General features: G+C 50.4%; 1 protein-coding gene across 1 annotated transcript in view; it reads left to right on the plus strand.

The window, feature by feature from the left end:
* PIK3AP1 (phosphoinositide-3-kinase adaptor protein 1) overlaps positions 1-26241 on the plus strand; it is a 45469-nt gene that overhangs the window by 3307 nt on the left and 15921 nt on the right. Inside the window, exons 3-7 of the mRNA XM_056848283.1 lie at positions 5696-6085; positions 16546-16697; positions 18238-18382; positions 20962-21104; positions 23313-23445. Of these exons, the coding sequence (XP_056704261.1) occupies positions 5696-6085; positions 16546-16697; positions 18238-18382; positions 20962-21104; positions 23313-23445 (963 nt within the window). The remainder of the gene's footprint in view (positions 1-5695; positions 6086-16545; positions 16698-18237; positions 18383-20961; positions 21105-23312; positions 23446-26241) is intronic.

Genomic DNA, 26241 nt, shown 5'->3' on the forward strand with positions numbered 1-26241 from the left:
TTTGTTTGGGGGGGGGGCGCTGCTCTCTGGCCATATCCGGTCCCCAAAGTGGTTCACAGCACAAACTGGAAACATCAAATCAAAAACCTTCAAAATGGTGCATTATATGTAAAGGGAGGACCATTTTCCCCTACTCTAAAGACAAGCAGGATTTGATTCCAGCCCATGCTTTTGCGCCCGAGAGTGCCTTTTACTAGATGCAGAGAGGCCGTGTTGTGTAGTGGTTGGAGTGGCAGGCTAGGATCTGAGAGACCCAGGTTTGAATCCCCACTCTGTCATGAAAACTCGCTAGGTGACCTTGGGCCTGTTACAGACCCTCAGCCTAGCCTACCTCACAGGGTTGTTGTAGAGAGAATATTGTAAGCTGCTTTGGGGACAAAGGTGGGGTATAAATGAATGAACTAAATGAAAGTGTTGGGTCCTCACTAGGCAGACATTGTGCAGGGGGTTGGACCAGGTGACCCTGGAATCATAGAATCATAGAGTTGGAAGGGACCACCAGGGTCATCTAGTCCAACCCCCTGCACAATGCAGGAAATTCACAACTACCTCCCCCTACATCCCCAGTGACCCCAACCCTCCCCCTGCCATGCAGGATCCCACAATCAAAGCTCTCCCGACAGATGGCCATCTAGCCTCTGCTTAAAGACCTCCAAAGACAGGGACTCCACCACCCTCCGAGGCAGCGCAATCCACTATCGAACAGCCCTCACCATCAGAAAGTTCTTCCTAATGTTTAGGTGGATTCGCTTTTCTATTAGTTTCTATTAGGTCCCTTCCAACTCTGCGTTGCTATGATTTGTTAAATGAAGGGATGAAGGAAAAATTATAAACTGCAGAAACACAGGGCCATGAAATGCAGGAAGTGTGGGGTGAGATGTGCTTACATGAACTGTACGTGTAATCCAGGAAAGTATAGAGGCCCTTGACAATAGCTGTGTTGGCGTCCACAAGCACTAACTGGCCAGCCCCCCTCGTTTTCCTGAGGCACTTAACCCCTGTGGAGGCTGAGGAGTGCCTGCTGCTGGTTTCCCCCCATCCTAACCTCAGACTGACGCCTGCCTGCCACGTGAGGACAGGCGTCTTACAAAGTGGCTCTTCTCACGCAAGGCTCAAATCTTGTTAGTCTTTAAGGTGCCACAAGATTCCCGTTTGTTTTCCTTGCAATGGACTAACAAGATTACCCCTCTTAAATGATCAGATCACAGAATCCCTTTGTGGCGGTCAGTTTAGTGGGCAACCAAGGAATCCATCTCTGTGATCTTGAGTTCGAGAAGCGCTGTTGATGAGCATCCAAGGAACTCGCAGACTCTTGCTAGCTCAAAGCTCCCCAGATTGAACAGTGCATTTGCCCCCACCCCCCGTGATCTAGGCAAGGGGCACAATTAACATGTCCTTTTGTGGGATGGGAGAACGGGTCATCCCCCCGCCCCTGTGGGCAGTTTGCACAAAGTAGTAACGATACTGCTTGCGCTTTGTCAACACTTTATACTCCAGTCCAGGGCTTACTCAGAAGTTGTTTCATTCACCGAGTGCGCCTGCCTAATCTCTCGAATGGTCGTCTTGCAGCTGTGCATGTTTGTTCAGAGGCAAACCTCACTGTTTCTAAAGAGGCTTATTTCTCGGTAGCGGCATAAAATCACAGGCTGTGCTGTCTGGGGCATGCTTTTCCCAGTTAGGTGTTCCAAAGGCCAGTAAAATCAGTGGAGATTAAGTGTGCTTGTCTCTAAATAAGACTGCAGTTTTAGAGCCTGATCCTGGACTTCTTTGCTTCGAAATAAAGCCCACTGATTTCCGGGTAGCTTAACTGCCCATTAAGCCTGTTTAGGGTTATGGCTTTAGTCTCTCCTTTTTGGTGTTGCCATTTATTGTTGTGGTTTAGCAGGGGCCGAAAGCTGCACCGTTGCTTCTTGGCCTCACCATCAGGCCTCAAGAACGGTGTCCCCTGGTCAGGCCAGGGTTTGGCCACATCTGGATGTACACGAGTCAGCTGCTTCGTTTGCATTTCCGGTTCCTTGGCTTTCCCCTGCATGTTTTCCTTCAGTGTGCGGACGCGCTGTTGTGGTAGCCAAATGTCAGCAGGACCGTTTCCCCCCCAGAATTCAGCATTGCTCCAAGATGGACTTTACACGCTAGCAGGAGAATATCTGGCCAGACTGTGTGTAGAGTGAGGGGCACCCTCAGCCGCTCAGAACGTTGCTTAGGGTCTCAGGCTAAAAGCGAAAACGCAAGTGAGTTTCTCTTCCCTTTTTACACTTCTGTTAGCTCAGCGTGGCTGGGGGGGGGGGCTTGTGCATGTTCCTTTTGGGGAGTTGCATGAGCTGTCCTCACATGAGGAGCCCACCCACGTTACCCACAAGTGTGAACAGAGGAAACGCAACAAAGTGGTGTGCGATGCCCCTCCCAAACAACTGTTATTTTTATGTTCATATTTATTAATGTATATCCTGACTTCAGGCTATCAGAAGCCTCAAGGGAGTTCGCATGTAAAATAAAATAACAATAGAGCTTTGTCTTCCTGTACAAGTGAACCATTTTAACAGAGCTGTGGGTGGCACCTAATTCAGACGTTATGTCTGGGGAACATTATCTGCTGGGACCCACAAACTGACTTTCCTAAGAGAAGCTCACATTCTATGTGTTTGTTAGAGAATCCTTCAGCAGTCTCCAGACAAGCATGATGGTTTGTAGTGTTCACAGTTTGGGATAGAGTTTGGGATAAAATTCATGGACCAGATCTGTGGGTGTTGTTCATGGCTGCTCAGAGGAGAGAAAGCCCCAACAACCATTATCCTTGAATACTTTGGGGGGGGGGAGGGTCAACAAACATGTGCTCAAGAGGTAAGATTTGGCTACCAGGGAACCGTAGATGAACTGTTGTATATCACCCAGAGCCCTGACCTGGTTGGCCCAGACTAGCCTGATCTCGCGAGATCTCCTAAGCTGAGCAGGGTTGGGCCTGGTTACTACTTGGATGGGAGACCACCCAGGAAGAAGTCCAGGGTTGCCACACGGAGGCAGGTAATGGCAAATCTCCTCTGTCTGTCTCTTGCTTTGAAAACCCGACCAGGGGTTGCCAAAAGTCGGCTGCGACTTGACGGCACTTTTCACCACCACCATGCTACAGAGAAGAAAGGCTTAAACACTCTTCTCTCTCCATCCTGCTTCTCAGATCAAATCAAGAGCACACCCATGGCTGCTTTGGATTAAAAAAGAACACAACAACCAGTCTTGGATTTCCTACATTAAGTCTGGCTTTGTCCCAACCTGTTGACATCAATGGACTTCAGCTTGCGTAGGATTTCTGCCGCAAACAGGTTCTCCCTGGACTTTAAGATAGGCAGCAAGCCCTTTTCCTCAACTCAAGCCCCCAAGCCTGCATGCCCATCTTTTCCAAAGGGTGGTTTTCCTGAAGAAGACAAGCTGGGAGGCAGTGATAACATGCTTGTTAATCGTTGCTGTGAGCCAAGTAGCACTGCCGAAAGCTGTGTTGTGTGTTCCGGTTGACGGAGTCTCCAATTGAGCCCTAACCCCATTCCCCAGCTGAGCTGCAGCTCAGCCCTAGGAGAGCTTGGAAGCCGGCTCTGAATGATGAATCGTCACCTGCTAATTGCGACTTGAGAAGAGTATACAGAAGGAAACTTGTGTGGTGGGGCTGTTTGAGTTGTGTTGCATTTACACAAGTCTAGGCAGCATGTCCCAAAATCATTTCACTGACATTGTGGGCCTCTGCCTGTTTACTCAGAAGTTAACCTTACTGAGACCAATAGGACTTCTTGTCAGGGGGTATGCCGTAGGATTGCAGCCTGAGTTATTTTGCAATGTCACCTCTGTGATTCAAACCGTGGAATCGTAAACAAAGTTAAACTATCCTAAGGCCTCTGATTTCAGTAGCTTTAGAAGGGCATAATCCTGCTTTGCCCTGACCTGGATGGGCCAGGCTTGTCAGAGCTCAGAAGCTGAGCAGGGCTGGCCCTGGTTAGTACTTAGATGGGAGACCACCAAGGAAGAAGCCCAGGGTAGCTACGCAGAGGCAGGCAATGGCAAACCACCTCTGAGCATCTGCTTTGAAAACCCTACAGGGTCGCCATAAGTCTCCTGGGACTTGATGGCACTTTCCACCACCCGTATTGTTTAGGATTCTCTCATAAATGTATTCAGATGGGTAAAGAAACAATTCAGTGTATGCAAAAATGAGGAAATGAAATAGCTTCCTGCTTTTGCAAGGCTGATCTCATCACTGTTTGTCAAATATTTGCCTTAGTAATCCTCTAATACCGTAATCTGTACTAGCCAAAGCAGAGGCTCAGCTACTTTTTGTTGGGAACGGAGGGATGTTTTACAAGACAACTTCTTGGAATATTCACATCAGAGTGGTCTCTATGCTATTTTTTAAAGTTACTTTGCACCAATAATTTGAGCAGATCGTGAGTCTTCTGTATATACGACTTACCTGCTCATTGCAGACCCAAAAGGAATTGCCACATTTACTTGTACTTGGAGGTAAACATGCAGGTAGAATGGAGATGATTCACAGGGTAGGGTTGTTTTATTTATTTGCTTATTTTATTTATAGCCGGCCTTACTCACTGAAGGAACAATTCTAAGCAGGTATACTCAGAAGTGAGTCTCATGTTATTTAGTGGGGCTTACTCCCAAGAAAGAGCTTTTAGGATTCAAGTCAGAGACTCAAGGCAGATGACAGAGCGGGGAAACAATGCAGTCCAGTAGTATGGCACATATCATAAGCAATGTAATGGGGTTACGGATCTGAAAGAGTGCAAAATATTTTCAGATATGATGTGTCAAACAGTGCAGAAAACGGAGTTTCAAAAGGAGATAACAACACAGTAAGAGCTGGATAATATATTCAGTCAACAGATATTACGTACCATCCACAGTGCTGCTAGTCTACAGTCCCATTTGCTTTATAAAAGTGCCCTTGTCAGCCATTTTGTTATAATATAGCCTTTTTAGCTTTATAAAAATGCCCTCCCAAACAATCCTGTCTCCCATAGTTTGTGGAATGGCAGCGGTGCAGGAGCCCTCCTGACCTCCTCAGGTAGGCCACTCCACAAGGAGGAGGCCACAACAGAGAAGGCGCCTGTCAGGGCAGTTGTGAATCTTGCCCCCTCGCAGGGGGGCACCACCTAAGACCCAGCTCAGCTGAGCGAAGCTGTTGCATGGCAGGAGAGGGGTGGCCCCCTGCATCCCTGAGGGTACCAAGGCCACCGAGCGCTTGAGCTTGCCCACTTCTGGGATGACGTGAGGACAGACGGTTGTGGCCCTGAAATGAAACAAATTTACTCTTGTGTTGACAGCTAAAATATATAGTGGATGCCACAAGCCTGCCCTGCAAGGGAGAGGCAGTTGGTTTTAGGTGCAGTGAAAATATTGTTGCCGTTTGTATTTTGAGCATCCTGGAGGGATGCAGGGTGGCAACAGAACAGAGGGTTGGTGGCACTAAAATCATTACATATCTGAATCGGCACAAGGTGGATGCTGCCGAGAGGTATGACTTTTCCCTGGTCTCCGTTCTGCGGTGCCCGATTGTATGATGGACCTGAACCAGCGGCCGTCTGCACCCTGAGGTGCCATTGCAAAGCTTGGCAATATGAACGGTGCAATTCAAAATTCTGTTTCTAAAACCTGTCTGCCTTGTTTCCCTTCTGCACAGAAGAGCGCCCCGGTGCACGTGATGTGCTGATTATGTACGGGAGAGATGCCGGCGAGTGGTGTCAGTATCTCCAGAGCCTCTTCCATTCCTGCCAGGACCTCCAGAGCTACCTGGTGGAGAGCGGGACTCCGGTCCCCCCGGAAAAGGTGGAGCTCTGCCGGAGCAGCCGGTGCATCGTGGTTCTGCTCTCCTGCGAGCTGGTGCAGGCCTTCCGGACCCCGGCCGTCCTCCAGAGCCTGCAGGAGGTTCTCCAGCCGCCTCATAAAGTCGTGAAGCTGTTCTGTGGCGCGGCAGAATGCGAGGATTACCAAGAGTTCTTCCAAGACTGGTCCCAGTGGAAACAGCTGACGTACGACGATGACCCCGAGTCCTACATTGTAGCTGTCATGAAGGCAATTTCAGAAGGAGGTAAGCTGGCTGCACCTTTGGCCACCTGTGGGGTGAAAAACCAGGTGCTCTCCCTGTCCCAGCTGTTCAGCCAAGGTTCTCAGTGCCAGGGTCGAAGGGCTGAATCGACCAAATGAGTTTGTTCAAAGCACTTGTAGGGAGGGCTGACTCTCCGCCCCATTCCCACTTCGTAGGACAATGGTTTGGGCTGGTCTAATCCAGTTTCACTTTCTACTTTTTGACATGCACAAAAGCTTGAATCTATCTTACAAGTTTTTATCCTGTGTGGCATGCGTGGTGTTCTCCCTTCCCCCTTTGCCCTCACAACAACCCAGTGAGGTAGGGTTAGGCTGAGAGAGTGTGACTGGTCCACAGGTCTCCCAGTGAGCTTCCATGGGGTGAGTGGTGGGGATTTGAACCCGAGTCTCCCAGGTCCTAGCATGGTATCCTGGCTACTACACCACACTGGTACTTACTGCACTTCCCTTGTATTGTTGTGTGTTTTGCATAGCAGTGTCACAATTTGTACCTCTTGCATTCCTTGGCCATGGAATCGCACAGCTCACACACTCCAGCATCCCTTGCCTGGGCTCTCTGCCTCCATAGCTGCCAACTGAGGGCCAAACTAGACAGTATATTTTACACAAGTTCATCACGGTGATTTGCTGCCCTATTTAGGTCGCCAGGCCATGCCTGGAAACAGGTAGGAGGTTCAGGGGCGGGAACTTGGGACGCATGCCGCTGTGGGTGCCACTACATCACTTCCATGGGAAACCTGGAAGTGATGCAGGGTAACTCTGGGAATCACTGGAACATCTATGGCAAAACCATAGAGTTTCTAGCCACTCTGCATCACTTCTGGATTTTCCCTGGAAGTGACTCAGCAGGTGCACGTGATGGCGATTTAAAAAAAATTATCTGGCTGCTCCTCTGAGCAGTGGTTGGTGCGGCCAGCAGGACAGCAGCTCTGGTCAGAGAGCCACCGTGAGTTCCCCAGGGGCAGCTCTGCTTGGAAGTGCTGCTGCATGGGCCCAGTTTGGATTGGGACCCTGGGGCGGGGGGAGGCAAGAGCCCCTCCTCTGCCCACGCCACAATCCCAACCTGAATCGTTATCAGTCTGCTCGCCTGGATGTAGCTTTATGTTACATCTCAGAGGCACCTTAGATAATTTAGGACATTTCAGTTTTATATGACTGTTTTATAGGGCTATTTTAAATATTGTTTTAAGGTTTTTATCTATTTAACTGGTATGTTATGCCCCTTTGTAAGCCGCTCTGAGCCCTGCCTTTGCTCAGTTGAGATGATGATGATGATGATGATAATCAGGCCCCTGCAGCACTTCTGAATGGAGCTGTCCCTGGGGATGCACCATTGTGATATGGCTTCAAGTCCACATGGTGAACCGGTGTGAAATAGTTTGGCCCTGAGGCTCCAGCCCATGAAAGCAGAGGCTTCCCAAGATCTCTTTGTCCTCCGGAGGCCCAAGCCCCCCCCCTCCTCCAGTTGTGTTTGCTGCAGCAGGAGGACTCGGCTACCCCTCTGGGACAATTAAGGATCATTTCATAAGAACATAAGAAAGGCCCTGCTGGATCAGACCAAGGCCCATCAAGTCCAGCAGTCTGTTCACACAGTGGCCAACCAGGTGCCTCTAGGAAGCCACAAACAAGACGAGTGCAGCAGCACCATCCTGGTTGTGTTCCACCGCACCCAAAATAATAGGCATGCTCCTCTGATACTAGAGAAAATAGGTGTGCAGCATGACCAGTATCCATTCTAACTAATAACTATGAATACCCCTTTTGAAGCATGCCTTTTGTCATCTTAAATGGCGAAAGGAATTCTTAATCAACAGGAATTTTTGTCCGTCTCGAGCTCTCAGTTCTTTGGAGGTGGGTTTGCTGCTGCTGCTGCTGCTGCTGCAGGGTTTCCCCTTCTGTTTTGGGACTTGCACTTTCCACCAAAGCCTCCTACCGAGGCCGCTCGGTCAGTCACTGATTAACTCAGCCTTGTGCAGTTCCACAGGTGTGACGTAAGTCCAAACATGCAGCAGGATAACTGATCTTGGTCACCCTGGTAGGGATGTTTCTTAAGAATATAAGAAAGGCCCTGCTGGATCAGACCCAGGCCCATCAAGTCCAGCAGTCTTTTCACACAGTGGCCAACCAGGTGCCTCCAGGAAGCCCACAAGCAAGACGACTGCAGCAGCATTGTCCTGCCTGTTTTCCACCGCACCCAAAATAATAGGCATGCTCCTCTGATACTAGAGAGAATAGGTATGCATTATGACTAGTATCCATTTTAACTAATAGCCATGAATACCCCTTTCCTCTAGTCCCCTAATCATTTCGGTTGCTCTTTTCTGCATCTTCTCAAGCTCTGTAATATCCTTTTTTAGGTGCGGGGACCAGAACTGTACACGGTCTTTCAAGTGTGGTCTCACCATAGATTTGTACAAGGGCAGTATGATATCAGCAGTTTTATTCTCTATTCCTTGTCTAATTATGGCCAGCATGGAATTTGCCTTTTTTACAGCAGGCGCACACTGGGTTGACATCTTTATTGAGCTATCCCCTACCACCCCAAGATCCCTTTCTTGATCTGTCGCTGCCAGCACAGATCCCATCAGTGTATATGTGAAGCTGGGATTTTTTGCTCACATTGAATCTCATTTACCATTTTAATGCCCATTCTTCCAGTATGTAGAGATCCTTCTGGAGCTCTTCACAGTCCTATTTTGTTTTAACCACCCTAAATAATTTGGTGTCATCTACAAACTTGGCTACTTCACTGTTTAACCCCAACTCCAGGTCATTGATGAACAGGTTGAAAAGCACCGGTCCCAACACAGATCCCTGAGGCACCCCACTGCTCACATCCCGCCATTGTGAAAACTGACCGTTGATTCCTACTCTCTGCTTCCGATTTTTCAGCCAGCTCTCAATCCACAAGAGGACTTGTCCTCTTATCTCATGACTATGAAGTTTGCTTAGCAGTCTTTGGTGGGGGACTTTGTCGAAAGCTTTTTGGAAATCCAAATACACAATGTCCAAAGACTCATTCCTGTCCACATGCTTATTGACGCTTTAAAAAAAACAACTAATAGGTTAGTGAGACAGGACCTACCTTTACAGAAGCCATGTTGGTCTGTAATTTCCTGGGTCCCCCCTGGAACCTTTTTTATAAATGGGTGTTACATTGGCCATTCTCCAGTCCTCTGGTACAGAGGCTGATCGAAGGGACATATTACATATCTTTGTTAGAAGTTCAGCAATTTCCCATTTGAGTTCTTGAAGAACTCTAAGATGAGTACCATCTGGTCCCTGTGACTTGTTAGTTTGCAGTTTGTCCAGACGTTCTAGGACTTCCTGCCTTGTTACCACTATTTGCCTCAGTTCCTCTCCCCTCTCCCCTCTCCCAAATCTCTGTTCAGGAGAAGGAATCTGCCCTGTATCTTCAACAGTGAAGACAGATGAAAAGAATTCATTTAGTTTTTCAGCAATCGTTTTATCCTCCCTTAGAGTTCCTTTACTCCCATTGTCATCCAATGGTCCAACCGCTTCCCTAGCTGGTTTCCTACTCTTAATATACTTAAAGAATTTCTTATTGCTTGTTTTGTTGTGTTTAGCAATATGCCCCTCAAAATCTTTTTTTGCACCTCTAATTATCTGCTTGCAGTCCTTTGTGCAAGTTTGTGTTTGCTCCTGTTCGCCTCGTTTGGGCAAACCTTCCAGTCTCTGAAGGAAGACTTTTTTCCTCTAATTGCTTCCTTCACCTTACTTGTTAGTCATGGTGGTGACCTCTTGGACTTATTACTACCTTTCCTGACCTGCGGTATACAATCTAGCTGAGCCTCTAGTAATGTGGACTTGAGTAACCCCCAAGCCTTTTCAAGAGATTTAACCTTCCTAACTGTTCCTTTCAACTTCCTCTTTACCAGTTTTCTCATTTTAGAGACGTTCCCTCTTTTAAAGTCAAAGGTAATTGTGTGAGATTTCCCACTTTCCCACTTACATATAAATTAATAAATTTCTTGGTCAAGCGCTGCCTACCAAATGGCAGCAGATCCACCACGCCCAGCAGGCATCAGCAAAATAGCTTCATGTACCAGTTCTCTCTCTCTCCCTTCCCTCCCCATTTTGGGAGATGTCCAGCTTGGCCTGACCTGGATGGCCCTGGCTAGCCTGATCTCCTCAGATCTCAGAAGCTAAGCAGGGTCGGCCCTGGTAGGTACTTGGATGGGAGACCACCAGGGAAGAAGTCCCAGGGGGGTGGGCTACACAGAGGCAGGCAATGGCAAAACCTCTATCGCAAAACGGCTCCAACCCCAAATGTAGGGGAAATGGTGCCGTGAAAAACAAATATAACATTTCATTAAATGTTTTAAAAAGTTGGTGCACAAATGGCCATGGTACCCACTGCAGAATCTCTCCTTGTTTGTACAGAATACATGTGAGGGTCTCTGTCTATGTGTCTCTGCTTTCCATCACCTGCTTTTGCTTTGTTATCAGTGAACTCGTAAAAGCAGTTCACACCTTCTGGTCTCAGGCGCCAGGCCTGATTGCCCCTAGTATCTTCCCCCCCCGCTGTTCTTCCTGTCAGTACTCCCTCAGGCCGATGCGGCCTTGGAAGTGTGATAGCTTCACCAGACTTCCTGGGACTCGTCTGATGTTTTGTATTATGCCAAGCTTGTAACTTCCCATAACAATAAGTGTGAACCCCAGTGCCCCAGTGCCCTGGAGTCAATATATTCTGTAAACCCGAATAGCCCCTCACTTGCAGCTTTCTACCTGTGCCTGTCTCATCTCCTGATGTCTTCAATAAATCCTTTGTTTCTTTATCAACGTCTGAACATTTGATTTGGAGAAGTAAACTCAGAGAGAGGGGATCTCTCACATTAAGCTGCAAGTCCTTGCCTCTCGGACTGCTGCTGTACCTTTTGGGACAGAATGCAAGGCGACGAGGAAAACACCCCTACTACCCCTGACGCACCAAATGAACCGGTGGTGCCGGAGAAACCGGACCCCAAGGAGGAGGGTGCCAAGCCAAAGAAGCCTAGGGATCCCATCCCCGACCAAGGCCGGGACGGACGTCCCCGAGGACTTTTTAACAATTGGCTGGACTCCCCCAAGGGTTGGTCTCTCTCCCGAACCGCGGCGAAGGATCGCCGGTTGGCCTTCCCCAGCACGGGACTCGAAGGGGACCCGGCACGCAAGGAGGCCCTGATGGAGGAAGAACGCAAGCAGTGGCAGGAGGATCGCCAAGCCATGCAGGAGCAGATGGAAACCATGCAGCGTGTGATGGGTGAGATGGCAGCGGCCCTGGACGCGCTGAAAGTGCAACCGCCCGCCGGCAATCTCCCGGACGGAGCACCGGCAGCCCCTCCCGCGCCTCCTAGCCTCCCGTCCCGTCGGGACCTGAAAGTCACGTATGACGGTTCAGGGGACCAGTTGACCTTTTTCATGGTCCAAGTGGACATTTTTATGCGAGAACAAGGTCGAACCTTCACCTCCGAGGAGTCCCGGGTGCAGTACGTGGCTTCCTTACTGCAAGGGGAGGCGGCCGCCTGGATGGTGCTGCAGTATGAACTCCGCTCGCCGGTGCTGCGAACCCTGGACGAGTTTATGGTAGCACTCCGAAACCGCTTTGAGGACCCGACTCTGGGAGAGCGGGCTAAAGCCTCCCTGATGCAACTGCGCCAAGGGACCAAGTCGGTGGCGCAGTATGCAAGTGAGTTCCAGTCACTGGCCAGCCGAATCCTGGACTGGAGTGAGGCCACTTTGGTACAGTGTTTCAGGGAGGGTCTCAACCCGGACCTCCAACATTGGGCCTTTATGCAAGGGAACCCCCCGGATGTGGAAGGCTGGGTTCGCCACGCTGCCGACATCGAGAATCGCAAACAACTTTTGACCTTGTCCAAACAACGCATTGGACGAGACCCGAGACCCCGGAGCGACCGGGGCCGAGACTTCCGACTGGGGGGCAGCGGGGGTCCCTCGGCTGCTGAACGCCGCAAGCGTTTTGAGACCGGTGTCTGCCTGACCTGCGGAGGTAAGGGACACTTCGCGTCACAGTGCCCCTCTCGTTCGGGCCGTCCCAACCCCCCACGCCAAGCCCCGACTGAACCACAGAAGGCGACTGCCGAGGACCAGCCCCGCCGCAGGAGCGGACCGCCGGGCCGACGTTCCGGCGCACCCTCCGCTCTCCATGCGCGCCCCCAGGACGGAGCCTCCACTTCTACTGGCCCGACGGGGTCCCGGATTACAAGTACCACTTTTGATTCGGACGGGTCCCCGACCGCCACCACTCCTTCCCCCTCTTCCAGCGAGGAGGAAGAGTGGGAACAGCCGGCAAAAAACGCCGTCGGTCTGCTGTAGAGGGGGCTCCGCAGCAGACCGCCCCTGTTGTTGTGCAAGGAGCTCCACCGATGGTAAGCGCCCAAGAGGACAATGTATATGTGCGTGTTCACCTTTCCCTACCAAAAGGGGGTCCCAGTTTAGAATTCCCCGCTTTGGTTGACTCGGGGTGTGCCCGCACCATGATTAGTGAGGACACAGCCAAGAAACTGGGAGTCCGGCGCAAGCGGCTTCCGGGACCCCTCCGCTTTTCCCAAATGGACGGGAGTGATTTTAAACGGGGCCCGGTGACCCACAGAACTGCAGCCGTGATTATGTCCGTGGGGGAACATTGGGAACGCTTGTACTTTACCATCGCCCCTATAGTAACCCCGGTGGTATTAGGGATGAACTGGCTGCGGGGACACAACCCGTCCATCGACTGGGTTGAACGGGTGCTCTCGTTTCCCGAAAACCCCTGTAGATTACATGACAAGGAACGGGTTGTCCGGTCTCCGGCCGCCGCTGTGGTAGGGTCTCCCCCCCCAGCCACCGTTCCTCCTCAACTGCCCACTGAATACTCGCAGTTTGCGGACGTCTTCGATGTTAGGGAATGTGACGAACTACCCCCCCACAGAGAGACGGACTGCGCCATCGAAATTGTGGGGGAAGGCAAACTGTCTAAAGGGAAGGTTTACCCCATGAGCCCTAGTGAAAAGGCGGTGTTACGGGACTATCTGGATGCCAACCTGGCGAGGGGTTTCATACGCCCTTCCAAGGCTCCTTATTCGGCCCCAGCCTTCTTTGTGAAGAAAAAGACGGGAGATTTAAGACTGTGCATTGACTTTCGTAGGCTAAACGCCGTCACCCAGTCTAACGCTTACCCTCTCCCTCTTATTCCCGACCTTCTAGCACAATTGAAGGAGGGCCGAATCTTCACCAAACTGGACTTAGTGGAAGCATACCACCGCATTCGCATTAAAAAAGGAGACGAACCCAAAACAGCCTTTTCCAGCTGTTTTGGAATGTTTGAATACCTAGTCATGCCTTTCGGACTTTCGGGGGCTCCCAGTGTGTTTATGCAATTAATTAATGAGGTTTTGCATGATTTGCTGTTTCGGGGGGGGGGGTGGTATTTCTCGATGACATCCTTATTTACTCTGAAACCATGGAAGAACATGTGCGCCTAGTGCGAGAAGTGCTCCAGCGGCTGCAGGAGCACAAACTATATGCTAAGGTGTCCAAATGTGAGTTCCACCAACCTTCCATTACATTTCTTGGGTACGTGATTTCCCACCAAGGGTTAGAAATGGACCCCGCAAAGGTCCAGGCGGTGTGGGATTGGGAACCCCCCACTACCCGCCGCCAGCTTCAGCAGTTTTTGGGATTCGCTAACTTTTACCGCAACTTCATTCCCAACTTTGCCCAAGTTGCGCTTCCCCTCACTTCCCTGTTGCGTACCAAGGACAAGGGGGCTAGCGCCGCGCTTCCCTCAGCCCGTTTGCAATGGTCCCCCCAGTGCCAGCAAGCTTTTGAACGTTTAAAGCTGCTTTTTTCATCCGAACCCGTTTTGGCCCACCCGGATTGCACCAAGCCTTTTGTGGTGCAAGTGGATGCCTCGGATGTGGCCATGGGCGGGGCCCTATTGCAGAGGGATGAAGGGGGGCGGTTGAGACCTTGCGCCTACTTCTCCAAGAAGTTTTCCCAGTCCGAAATCAACTGGGCTATTTGGGAGAAGGAGGCGGCGGCGGTCAAACATGCCCTCACCATATGGAGGCACTTTTTAGAAGGTGCCGAGCTACCGTTTGAAGTGTGTACCGATCACAAGAATCTCGAGGCTCTCAAGGGAGCTAGAAAGCTCAACGCCAAACAAATTCGGTGGGCCCAATTCTTCGCAAAATTCCGGTTCACCCTCAAGCATGTCCCGGGCAAAGAGAATGCCCTAGCTGACGCTTTGTCACGACTTCCCCAGTATCGCAACGATTTCGATCGCCCAGTCGACTCCCTGTTCACTCCCGAGCAGCGAGGGGAGGTTCCTAGCTTAGCCGTCACTACCCGGTCCCAAGCCCAACAACCTGACACCCCCCCTACGCTCAAAGGTATCCCGGAAGCCTTCCAACAGCGACTCCGGGACGCCTCCTTACAGGAGGAGGAGCACCATCTCCTCCCCACGGGCTTGGAACGAACCAACACCTGGTGGGTGCAAGGGGGAAAACTCTATGTCCCATCCTCCCTTCGTAAAGAGGTATTGGGACTTGTACATGGTGCCAGGTTGGCGGGTCATTTTGGTTTCATAAAAACTCTTCACCTGGTACGGAGGCAGTTTTGGTGGCCCGGTATGAGATCCGATGTAGAGCTGTACGTGCGCAGCTGCCCCACTTGCGCCACAGCCAAAAGACGGATGGGAAAACCCCCAGGGCTCCTCAAACCGCTTGAGAACCCCTCCCGACCCTGGGAAGTCATCGCCATGGATTTTATCACCGACCTACCGCCAAGTCGGGGAAAGACGGTTCTCTGGGTAATCACGGACCTCTTTTCCAAACAGGTCCATTTCGTTCCATGTGCAGGTCTTCCTTCAGCCCAGGGCTTGGCTAAACTGTTCGTCACACACGTCCTCAGGCTACACTCGATCCCGAGGAAGGTCCTCTCCGACCGGGGGGTCCAGTTTGTTGCCAAATTTTGGCGAGCCTTCCTGAAGCTAATGGGGGTGGAGGAACAGGGCCTTTCTTCCGCCTATCACCCCCAGACGGATGGTCAAACGGAACGAGTAAACGCGGTGGTAGAATGTTATTTGCGCTGCTATGTAAATTTCCACCAGGACGACTGGGTCGACCTGCTGCCATTTGCCGAATATGCGTACAACAATGCGCCTCATTCCTCTACCGGCTTTAGTCCCTTCCAAGTAATATACGGGACGGAATTCGGTCCTTTCGGTTCCGCTCCCGTCACGCCAGAGCTCCAGTCCACCCCTGATCTTCAGGAGTGGATTCAGGTAGTCAAATCTACCTGGCCATGGCTGCTCAAGAATCTTGAGAGGGCAAAAAGCAAGTACAAGGAACAGGCAGACAAACACCGGTCTCTGGGATGGGAACTTAAGGTGGGAGAGCAAGTCTATCTGTCCACCAAAAACCTCCGCTCTCTGCGTCCCTGCAAAAAATTGAGCGACCGTTATGTGGGACCTTTCCCCATTACCAGAGTAATCAATGAGGTAACCGTGGAACTGGAACTCCCAAAGACCCTCAAGGGGGTCCATCCAGTCTTTCATATAAGCCTTCTCAAACCTTATGTGCCAGCTCCCCAGTTCCACCCCCCTCCCGCACACGAGATTCCTACCGTGGTAGGGGGAGATACCCATTTGGAAATATCCAAGGTTTTAGATTCCAAATGGAAAAAAGGGAAACTGTTTTACTTTGTTCGGTGGAAAAACCTTGGGTCCGCTCACGACGAGTGGGTGGCCGCACCCCACATGGCGGCCCCTCGCTTGATCCGAGAATTCCACCTCGCTTATCCCGATAAGCCTCGCCCTCTCGAGAGCCCTGGAGGGGGGCCTTAAGGGGGGCAGAATGTGAGGGTCTCTGTCTATGTGTCTCTGCTTTCCATCACCTGCTTTTGCTTTGTTATCAGTGAACTCGTAAAAGCAGTTCACACCTTCTGGTCTCAGGCGCCAGGCCTGATTGCCCCTAGTATCTTCCCCCCCCCGCTGTTCTTCCTGTCAGTACTCCCTCAGGCCGATGCGGCCTTGGAAGTGTGATAGCTTCACCAGACTTCCTGGGACTCGTCTGATGTTTTGTATTATGCCAAGCTTGTAACTTCCCATAACAATAAGTGTGAACCCCAGTGCCCCAGTGCCCTGGAGTCAATATATTCTGTAAACCCGAATAGCCCCTCACTTGCAGCTTTCTACCTGTGCCTGTCTCATCTCCTGATGTCTTCAATAAATCCTTTGTTTCTTTATCAACGTCTGAACATTTGATTTGGAGAAGTAAACTCAGAGAGAGGGGATCTCTCACAATACATTTATTTACTGGCATGTTCTTTTTCAAAAACCTAAGCCATGTTCAACTTCCTTTTCGAGGACCTCCCATGTCCAATAATTAGCAAGTTGCGGAGATAACAGAAATAACTTTTATTCTTTGTACTCTCGCTTAGATTCTGGTTGTGATTCGGTGACTGATGCAGAAGCGGAGGATGTCAGAGAGCGACGCAACTCCTTCAGCGTGTCAGCGAGGCGGCATCAGGGGACACCAGGGGCCAAAGCAGGAAACCTCACTGCAGTGGAGCCTCATCGCATACGCTGTGGGGTACAGTATGTCTCCATTCTCCCAAAGGTGGTCAGGAGGTGACACCATGGCCAAATATTGCTGCTCTGGGGGTGGCGACTTAGCTCTGCTTGCCACCCTTGGACATCCCAGACTTCTTAAACGGCTAACAAAAAATGACAACTTTGTGGTGAACTTACACTTTAATCCCTGGAATGTGGTTATTGTGTGTGTGTGTGTGTGTGTGTGTGTGTGTGTGTTAAGAATCGTCAAGTTGCTTCCGACTTATGGCGACCTTATGAATTAATTACCTTCAAAACATCCTATCGTTAACAGTCTTGCTGTAGTCTTGCAAACTGAGGGCCGTGGTTTCCTTTATAAAGTCAGTCCATCTCATGTTGGGTCTCTTTTCCTGCTGCGTTCAACTTTTCCTAGCATTATTGTCTTTTCCACTGAGTCTTGACTTCTTATAATGTGACCAAAGTAAGATAGCTTCAGTATGGTCATTTTAGCTTCTAGGGAGAGTTCAGGATTGATTTGCTGTAGAATGCACTGATTTGTCTTTTTAGTGCTCCACAGTATCTGTAACAATCTCCTGCAAAACCACATTTCAAATGAATCAACTTTCTTCCTGTCTGCTTTTTTCACTATTCAACTTTCACACCCATACATAGTAATAGGGAGTACTGTAGCATGAATTATCTTGATCTTGGTTACCAGCACAGCCCTGGGATGCCGGCTTGGCCTCCCACCGATGTCCTGTCAGCTCAAGCCCTCTCACTGGCGTCCGGGGGGCGTTCCCAGGGTGTTTGGAGGGGCCTGGAGCAGCCAGTAGGCAGCTTCCTAACCCCTTTCAGGCCAGGGAACGCCTCCCCCTTCAGTAACAGCGGTGCTGTGCCAGGTTTTTGTTGGCGCAGCATAGCTGTTTGCTATGAGACTCCCCCCCCCATTTTTTATTTTTAACCTTTAAAAAGCCCCTTTTCCTTCCTGTGTCTGACTCCAAACCTTTTTGGCAGTGGCGCCACGGCGAGGCCATCCCTGGCCGCGGCAGCTTTGAGGAATGGGCTGAAGGCCTCCCTCTCGCCATGGCTAGCCAGAGGCCAAGAAGCTCCCAGGGTGGGCGTGAGGGGGCCTCCTTGGCTGGTGCCTCCCCTTGCAGGTAGCGCTCAGTTTCGTTCCGCTATCACGGCTGCTTACAACGGTTGACAAAACCTATCCGTGTATTTGCCTTTAAAAAGCCGTCTCAGGGACTAAACAGAGGAGATTCTCGGAGATCCATGGCTGTAGCATGAGATATTTATGCCAAACGAAATGACTCCCGGTCCCAGAGCCCCTGATATGCCCACCCTTTCCATTGTATTTTGGCAGGTATTGGCAATGCTGTTCGTATCGCTTTTCTTACAGTAAAGGAGAGAGAAACATGAAATTCAGAGAGTCATGAAACTTCTCTCCAGTGCTCTGACACAGGACTGTGCTTTTGTGGTTGGTTTTGGACTGATATGATCGTGGTTTTTATTCTAGTGGGGAACAGATGTTGAATTTTTTTTATTCCTCAGTAGCTTTATAATTGCTCTCCTTCTAGGTGCAGACAACCATGTACATAATCCTAAAATGCAAGCTGGATAACCAAGTGAAAATGGAAGTGGAATTTTCTCCTGCAAATTGTCAGTCTGTGCGAGTCCTTTCCAAGATGGAGAATGAGTATACAGTCTCCGTTTGTACCCCTGGTAGGTGCCAACACTTGCCTCCCTTGGCTAAAGCGCGTGCCTCAGGCAGAAACTGGTCCCCGGCCTGGCTCCTCGTCGCAAAGGTGAATTGGCCTCAGCTGGTGTGTAAGCGGAAGCCGCCGCCTCCTGTCATGCATGTGCAGAAAGCTAAAATTAAGTCTGCTTGAAGCCCGAAATAGATGACTGTTCAAATGTTTACAGCGAAGGCTACACTTCCTGTTTTGTTTTGCCCTCTTGTGTAATGTGTGAAGTGGGGGCTTTGCGTGTCTCGTGGGTTGTTGTATGACCCCCAAATGTGGGGAGAGCAGCGATTACCGAAAGCAGAAGTTGACTTCTGCTTCCTGCTGTCTTCACTTTCGACAGAATGTGAGAAACCGCCGTTCATTTTCACTCTGTAGAGTTTTAAAATAATACAGGGGGACTTTTCTTTGGTATTCAGATGTGAAGGCTTATGTAGCTTCAGGGCAAATGCTTCACATTAGGACAGCTGGGCTAAACTGCATTCACTTGACTATCTGAAAGACAGGTATTCGACACTTAAATCTTTAGAGGAACGTTTGTCACTTTCCTAAAAACACTATTTTTCCACACTACGCATAGTTAAATTGTGGAACTCCCTGCCCCAGGATGTGGTGATGGCTGCCAGCTTGGAGGGCTTTAAAAGGGGAGTGGACATATTCATGGAGGAGAGGGGTATTCATGGCTGTTAGTTAGAATGGATACTAGTCATGCTGCATACCTATTATCTCCAGGATCAGAGGAGCATGCCTATTATTTTGGGTGCGGTGGAACACAGGCAGGATGGTGCTGCTGCACTCGTCTTGTTTGTGGCTTCCTAGAGGCACCTGGTTGGCCACTGTGTGAACAGACTGCTGGACTTGATGGGCCTTGGTCTGATCCAGCAGGGCCTTTCTTATGTTCTTATGACCCCTCGTGTCTGTCTGGGGGGTGGAGGACGACACGCACCAAGAAAAACACAGCCTTGTGCATTTTGCATGATACACAAACATTCCCTAAGAATATTGCTACACTCATGATGACATGAAAAGCTGTACTTTAACAGAGCACAGAAGGTCTGTCTGACCTGCCTGAGTGCCCCCACCTTCTCCCCTGTGCCTCGGGCACCCGAGTGATTTTAGCTTCCAGGTTCAACAAACCTTGAAATATAGCCTGGTTTCTGCTGTTGTTTGAATTCAGGCCCCTGGGTGAATTGGAGGTTGTTTGCATGTCACAAGCGGGGAGTCTACATTTCAGTGTCTTCCCAGTGGAATGGCACTCTGTGTGTTTGTGTCTAGGGTTGCCAGGTCCCTCTTTTCCTCCAGTGTGAGGTTTTCGCGTATAAGCGTGTGTGCGTCGACATGGTAAAACGACCCTTTACCACTCAAACTAAGAGATAAAGGCCCCTCATGAGGCGGCACATCCAGTTCTAAACCGGAAGTGCCACTTGCAGTATGCACGTGAGTGTGCACATTTGCCCGCTGACCCTCAGGTGGTCAGCGGGCATAGGGGGCAATTGCCAGGGTTTTGCCCGCCACCAGCGGGCACTTGGCAACCCTAGGTCTAGCGAATGCCACGCAGGCCCAGCCTCAGCCTCACACAGCTGGTTCTGTTGCCCAACTGCAGGGCCTGTGCTGACGGCATTTACTTTGCAGCGATGGCTGTGGCCATTCAGCCACACAATAGTTAGGCACAGGAGCTGGGGAGGGACTGTGGCTCAGAGGCAGAGCATCTGCTTGGCATGCAGAAGGTCCCTGGTTCAATCCCCAGCAGCATCTCCACTTAAAGCGATCAGGTAAGAGATGAAGAAGAAGAGAAGAGTTAGTTTTTATATGCCGACTTTCTCTGCCACTTAAGGGAGAATCAAACCGGCTTACAATCACCTTCCCTTCCCCTCCCCACAACAGACACCCTGTGAGGTAGGTGGGGTTGAGAGAGCTGTGACTAGCCCAAGGTCACCCAGCTGGCTTCATGTGGAGGAGCGGGAAACAAATCCAGTTCACCAGATTAGGCTCCGCAGCTCATGTGGAGGAGTGGGGAATCAAACCCTGTTCTCCAGATCAGAGCCCACCGCTCCAAACCACTGCTCTTAACCACTACACCATGCTGGCTTTCATGATGTGAAAGACCTCAGCCTGAGACTCTGCAGAGCCGCTGCCAAGTCTTGAGCACACGATATTGACCTGGATGGACCCGGGGGGGGGGGGGGGCGTCTGGTTCAGTATCAGGCAGTTTCCTGTGTGCTCACCTGTGTTCAGGTTGCCTTTCCTAGCATTATAATGAAAGACTGTATGACCAGATACTCCGTGAAGGCCGTATTGGTCTTATTGCAAAAGACAGTCTTCTTATCAGAAAATCTGACAGAATCAAAGGCTGTAAGCTGTTGCTTGGTTCTAAACATCAAGCCGCTTTGGATGAGATGCTTTCTGATTGGCAAGAGGCTTTTGGTTCAGCTATGCTGGCGTTTAAAGAAACCCTTTTAAAATGTTTGCTCACGTTTCCCTGTGCTGCTTCTCCTCGCGCAGCCATTTCCCTTTTGGGCCTCTTGCATGATGGATGGGAATCTTTTTCTCCTTCCTCAGACTTGCCACCTGGCCCAGTAGGTCTGCGGTTGTATGCTGGGGATTTAATTGTAGCCGAAGCGGACGTTCTCTATTACACTGACATGGAAGAAATCAGCCACTTGCTGGCTTCTGCGGCAAATCCTGTGGAATTTATGTGCCAGGTAAAATGTTCAAGTGGCTTCTGCTGGGGTGGAGGAGAGAAGGGCCCGATTGTTGGATCTCTGAGCAGATTCTGAAAAACAGCTGATGGCATAATAACAAAGCTGGAACATTTGTCTTAGCTACAAAGGTTGTGGTTGGTCGTTCTTTTGCACCAGCACGGCAGTGTGGCAGTAGAAACAACTGTTTCGGAGGTGATCTCTCAAGGGATACCATTCATATGAAAGGTTTGGCCACAGTAATATTTATAACAATATTAATATTAATGTTTTATTTCTATCCCGCCCTCCTCCTGCCAAAGGTGGGCTGGGGTGATTTACAACAGAATAAGACAATTTTCATTGACAGCAATGACAAAGATATAAAAACATAGACACATTTACTACTCTAAAATGTGGCACCTTTTGTCATCTAACAAACCTCAATGTTGAACATCCAGGTTATAATTTAGACAACAGGAGGGAATAGCAACAAAACCCAGCCTGAATTAAAACGAAGAAAGTGGGGAGGCGGTGGGGGGGGGGGAAGGGACTGGGTAAGAGAAGCAAGCGGGAGGGAAGCTTGAAGTCCCAGGCCGGGGGATAGAAAGCCATCCATGTCAGCCCGTTGCTATCCTCAACCGTAGGCCTGGTGGAATATCTCTGTCCTACAAGCCCTTCAGAACTGGGAAAGGTCCGCTAGGGCCTGGGTCTCCTGGGACAAAGAGTTCCACCAGGCAGAGGCCATGGCCAAAAAAGCCGTGGCCCTGGTTGAGGACAGCCAGGTGGTCTTTGGACCAGGGATAACCAGGAGATTGTCAGAAGAAGAGTGCAAAGCTCTTGGGGGGGGGGTATAGCGGAAGAAGCGGTCCCGCAAATACAAAGGTCCCAGACCGCTGAGGTCTTTAAAGGTAAGCACCAATACCTTGGGCCTGATCTGGAATGCGATCCGACACCAGTGCAGTTGGTGGAGCGCAGGTTGAATGTTACCTGGGCCTGGTAAAAAGATGGCTACTGCTAAATGGAAGGCTGTTCTGCATAGTTCTTGAATTCCTAAACGGAAAGAATGGGGGCCGGTTCGATCCACCCATTGTGCTCCTTTGATCCAATGGGATCACGTAGCTTGGAATGAACGGCGAGTAAGAAGAACAGCGAACGCAGCCACGGTTCCTGCACTCGCGCCTTAGGATCTGTGGAACAGAAGCGAGCCGCTCCCTCCAGTGCCATCCTCTCACGGTTCCTGAGGGCTTTGTTTCCCTAACCCTGTACGTTGCCTGCCCTGGAATTAAGGCCCACGGCAGGGAGGGGGCCCTCCTGACTGCTCGTCCGGTGGGCCGTGGTTGTGGGACGGCCTCCCCGGGGAGGGGTGTCGGACCCCCTTCAGGAGGCAGCTGCCAGAGACAGTTCTGTTCAGGGCTGCATTTGACTGGCTTAGCTTTTATTTATCAGCTGTCCTAATTGGAGTTTTTAAATTGTGACCTTTTATTGTGTTTTTATAACAGTTTTATATATATGGTAAGCCTTGAATTCTGCAGGAGAGAAAGGTGGTCAATAAATGCTTTGAATAAAATAAATAATAAATAAAACATTACCCACAAAATCTGTCCCTCCTAAGGATGACTCCCGGCCCTCACCCTGAGCCCACCCTGCAGGCGTCGCTCTTGTTTTAAATACGCGAGGATGCCTCACAATTCAGTCAGGGGAACCTCTATCATTGGAAACCTTCCAAACAGTTCCCCTGTAAGATGCCGCCTGGCAAACGGGTTCCCCCTACCTGGGCCTTGTCTGTTGTGGCCCCCACTTGGCGGAATGGCCTGGCTGAGGATCAGGAAGCTCCCCACACTTCTGTCATTTCACAGGATGTGCAAATTGGCAGGTGGGTGTGCATTTTTATGAAGGGAACAAGTCTGTAGTAAAATTGGAATTGTCCAGGAGGATGCTTTCACAGGGCTGGAGTTCACGGCACAGTCTATCCTATACGTGTCTTGTTTTTCCTGCATTGCTTTCTAATGGCTGTAATCCAGTTTTTGCTTTTCGTGTGTCATTGCCTTATGCTGCTTTTCTTGCATCGTTTTCTGACCTTGTAACTCAGCCTCATTATTGTGTCTGTTATATGCCTTATGCTGTTCCTATTGTGTTGCTCAGTTTTTGTAATCCGCCTTGACTCTCAGGGAGAGACAGGTGGACTATAAACGACGCAGATAAAATAAATGTCTGCCTCTTTGTATTCAGGCATTTAAAATAGTTCCTTACAACACAGAAGCTCTGGACAAGATCCTGACGGAGACACTGAAGAAAAACCTTCCCACCAGCGGTTTGCACCTCCTAGGGATCAACCAGCTGGAGGAAGACGACCTGAGCACAAGTGGGTATTGGTGGCGACAGGGGAGACACAGAATGTCTGCCTGTCTGTCTGTCTGGAAGCCTTTCTGTCCCAAAGAGGCTTCTGCATCCTGTGAAAGGTTGGGAGGGGTGGGGGGAGAATAAGTGTTTGGCCTGCTTGGCCGTCCCAGGTGGATGGTCTGTCCAAGCCTTTTTTTAAACTCCAGTTCTACAACACTGTTTGAAAGTAAAAGACCGTCTCCAGGGACGGAGGCCGTGGGAAGGCTGGAGGGACTTTGCCTTTCCGAGTTTGCTTGGAGATGGAGCTCAGCTTTGAGGCCCCCCTCAGGGCCAGCCCTGCACAATGAAACCAGCAACACATGAGATACTGTGTGGACAGGAGGCTTCTCAGTGGCGACTACAGAGTTCCTTTCCCCAGATAACACGGGGAGAGCGGGTGGAGATTCCACCGGTGCGTATGCTTTGGGGAAATCTCTTAGGATCACAGAATTAAAATGTTGGAAGGAGCCCAGAGATTATCCAGTCCAGCCCCCTGCATCACACAGGATGACCCAAAGCATCTCTGACAAATAATCGTTCAACCTCCGCTTAAACGTCTCCAAGGAGGGAGAACCCGCAGCATCCTAAGGCAACCGATTCCACCACTGAATTTTCCTTATTGTTAAAAGTTTTTTTCCTAATACCAATATTCGGATCTCTTGATTGTGAAATGTGTACTGCTCAAATGCTCCTTGTTTCATATGATTTATATAATGTGGACCTAACTCTTTTTGCACGTGTTACTCTGCATACCCTGTTTCTATTTCTGGAGATTCTTGGCTGGCTGAATTTTGTTAAAGGACGTGTGGCTGTGGGAAGAGGGGGTTTTAAGCAGAAGCACCATCTGCCCCCAAGATGACTTTGAGTCTAGTGCCACATTGCCTGGGTGCTGCCGTGTATGAAAGCTCCCAAGCCGCCCCCACCCCCAAAGGCCAGTTCTTCAGCCAAACCACCCATGAGGATGTGCGGGGGAGGGGGGCTCTGCCTGGGTGGTGTGGGAGAAGGCAACAGGCGTGGGTTGTGCCCGTTGCCAGCTCTCAGACCCGCATCATTTCCATTCCTGGTCCAAGGGGGGGGTGAGCGCCAGAGGTGCTGGCGATGTGCAGAGGAGCGAAGGGGCGGCCCTCCATTGGGTGCAGCTGCCCAGACCCCAGCTTTGGAGGCCAGGGGGGAGGGGGCAAGACACTCGTTGCTTCCCCACCTCCCTCCCCAGTCGTTGTGCTGATGTTGGTTTTTTGGGGGGGTTTAAGTGCTGTTGCATGGTGTCGAATTGACTACCACTTGACAAAGGAGGTTCCCTGAGCCTCATGCAACTCAGGTTCCAGGGTCCAGGAGTGCAGGGTCCGTGCGCAGGGCAGGGCCCAGCCCAAGCCAGCCCAGAGACCAGACGCAGGGTGGAGGGAGCTCAGGCTAAGAGTCAAAAGAAGGGATCCGCAGGGAGCCAGAGGCAAGGAACACACTCCAAGGGCAGGCAGGCTCCGCTAGAGCGCAGGCGCTCCAGGGCAGGGCCCTCACGGGCAGACACGGTGGCCAGGGGGAGGAATCAGCTTGTGAGGCCTGGCTTTATAGGGCCTGAGACTGTGCGACTGGCTCCTTGGGGGTCGTGTGCTGCGCTCCGGTCAGGTGGCCTTAGACCAAGAGAGAAGGTGGCCCCCAGGAGGGGCTGCTGTTACGTGCCGCCTGCAGCCACTGGCTGTGAGGTGCTGGAAGGGTCCTTGTTCGAGTCCTACCCGGGCACCTGACAAGTTAACATTTCTAGATTTAGCTAAAAATGCTTGCTTGTTGACTTGTGATGGATAGAAGAAGAGAGTTTTTAAATGACCTTTGGTAAATGGTGGCTGGCTCCACAGGCTCCGATGGAAGGCTAGGGAGACGGGGCTGGGCTTTAGGGGGAACACGGAGTCTGCTTTGAAGATGGGGAGCGTCTGCCTGGATGCTTTTCCTGCCCCCACAAAACAACTTTTCTATTGGTCAACGGACAGTCCCAAAGAGCTCGGTCTTGCTGTGCCTCCTTCCCAAGGAAACCAGCAGTGTTGTGTAGCAATTCAACCTCTGAAACTTCTCACGCCACACTGGGTATTTTACACAATGAAAGGAGCTTAGAGTCTACATTTTGATGGGGTGGGAAGGAATGTAATGGAGGGAGGAGGGGCAGAACGGGTAAACTAAAGGAAGTCAGGATAAAGGTCTGAGAATGCAGAAATACAGTCACATGCTTTGTTTTGTTTGGGAATTATGCCCTTAAGGAAGTGATGTTGTAATTCCGCTTCTTTGGCTATAATTCTGCTTCTCGCAGACTGCAGAAGTGCTTCCGCTATTGGGAAAAGGACCGAGTGTGGATGAAGAAAGCTTGGCGTTAACAGACCCAAAATAAGACCTGTTGTTCTGGTTTCTAGGAAATTGCGCTTTGGGGCATGGTAGAAATCACAGGAGAAGTTAGTATGGGAGGACCCTGCGGGCCGGCTGCAGGAGGGTTTAGCAGAAGAGCTGCCTGCTGCCTGTGGCCAGGATTGTCATTTCTTCCTTTTGCAAACTGTGCCGGCATAGGTTTTTCTTATAACTGCTTCCTCTGTGCAAACAGGTGTTAGTAAGGTATGTGAGACTTTGGTCCATGTTAATATTGGTTCTTTGTGCATGCGCGCACATGAGTGCATGTGGCATATCTAGATTGCGCAGTCTGCCAGTGTTTTTGCACTAAAACTAAGAACATAAGAAAAGCCATGTTGGATCAGACTGTTGGATCATCAAATCCAACAGACTGTTCACACAGTGGCCAACC

Source organism: Euleptes europaea, chromosome 4 (assembly GCF_029931775.1).
Source record: "Euleptes europaea isolate rEulEur1 chromosome 4, rEulEur1.hap1, whole genome shotgun sequence".
NCBI lineage: Eukaryota > Metazoa > Chordata > Lepidosauria > Squamata > Sphaerodactylidae > Euleptes > Euleptes europaea.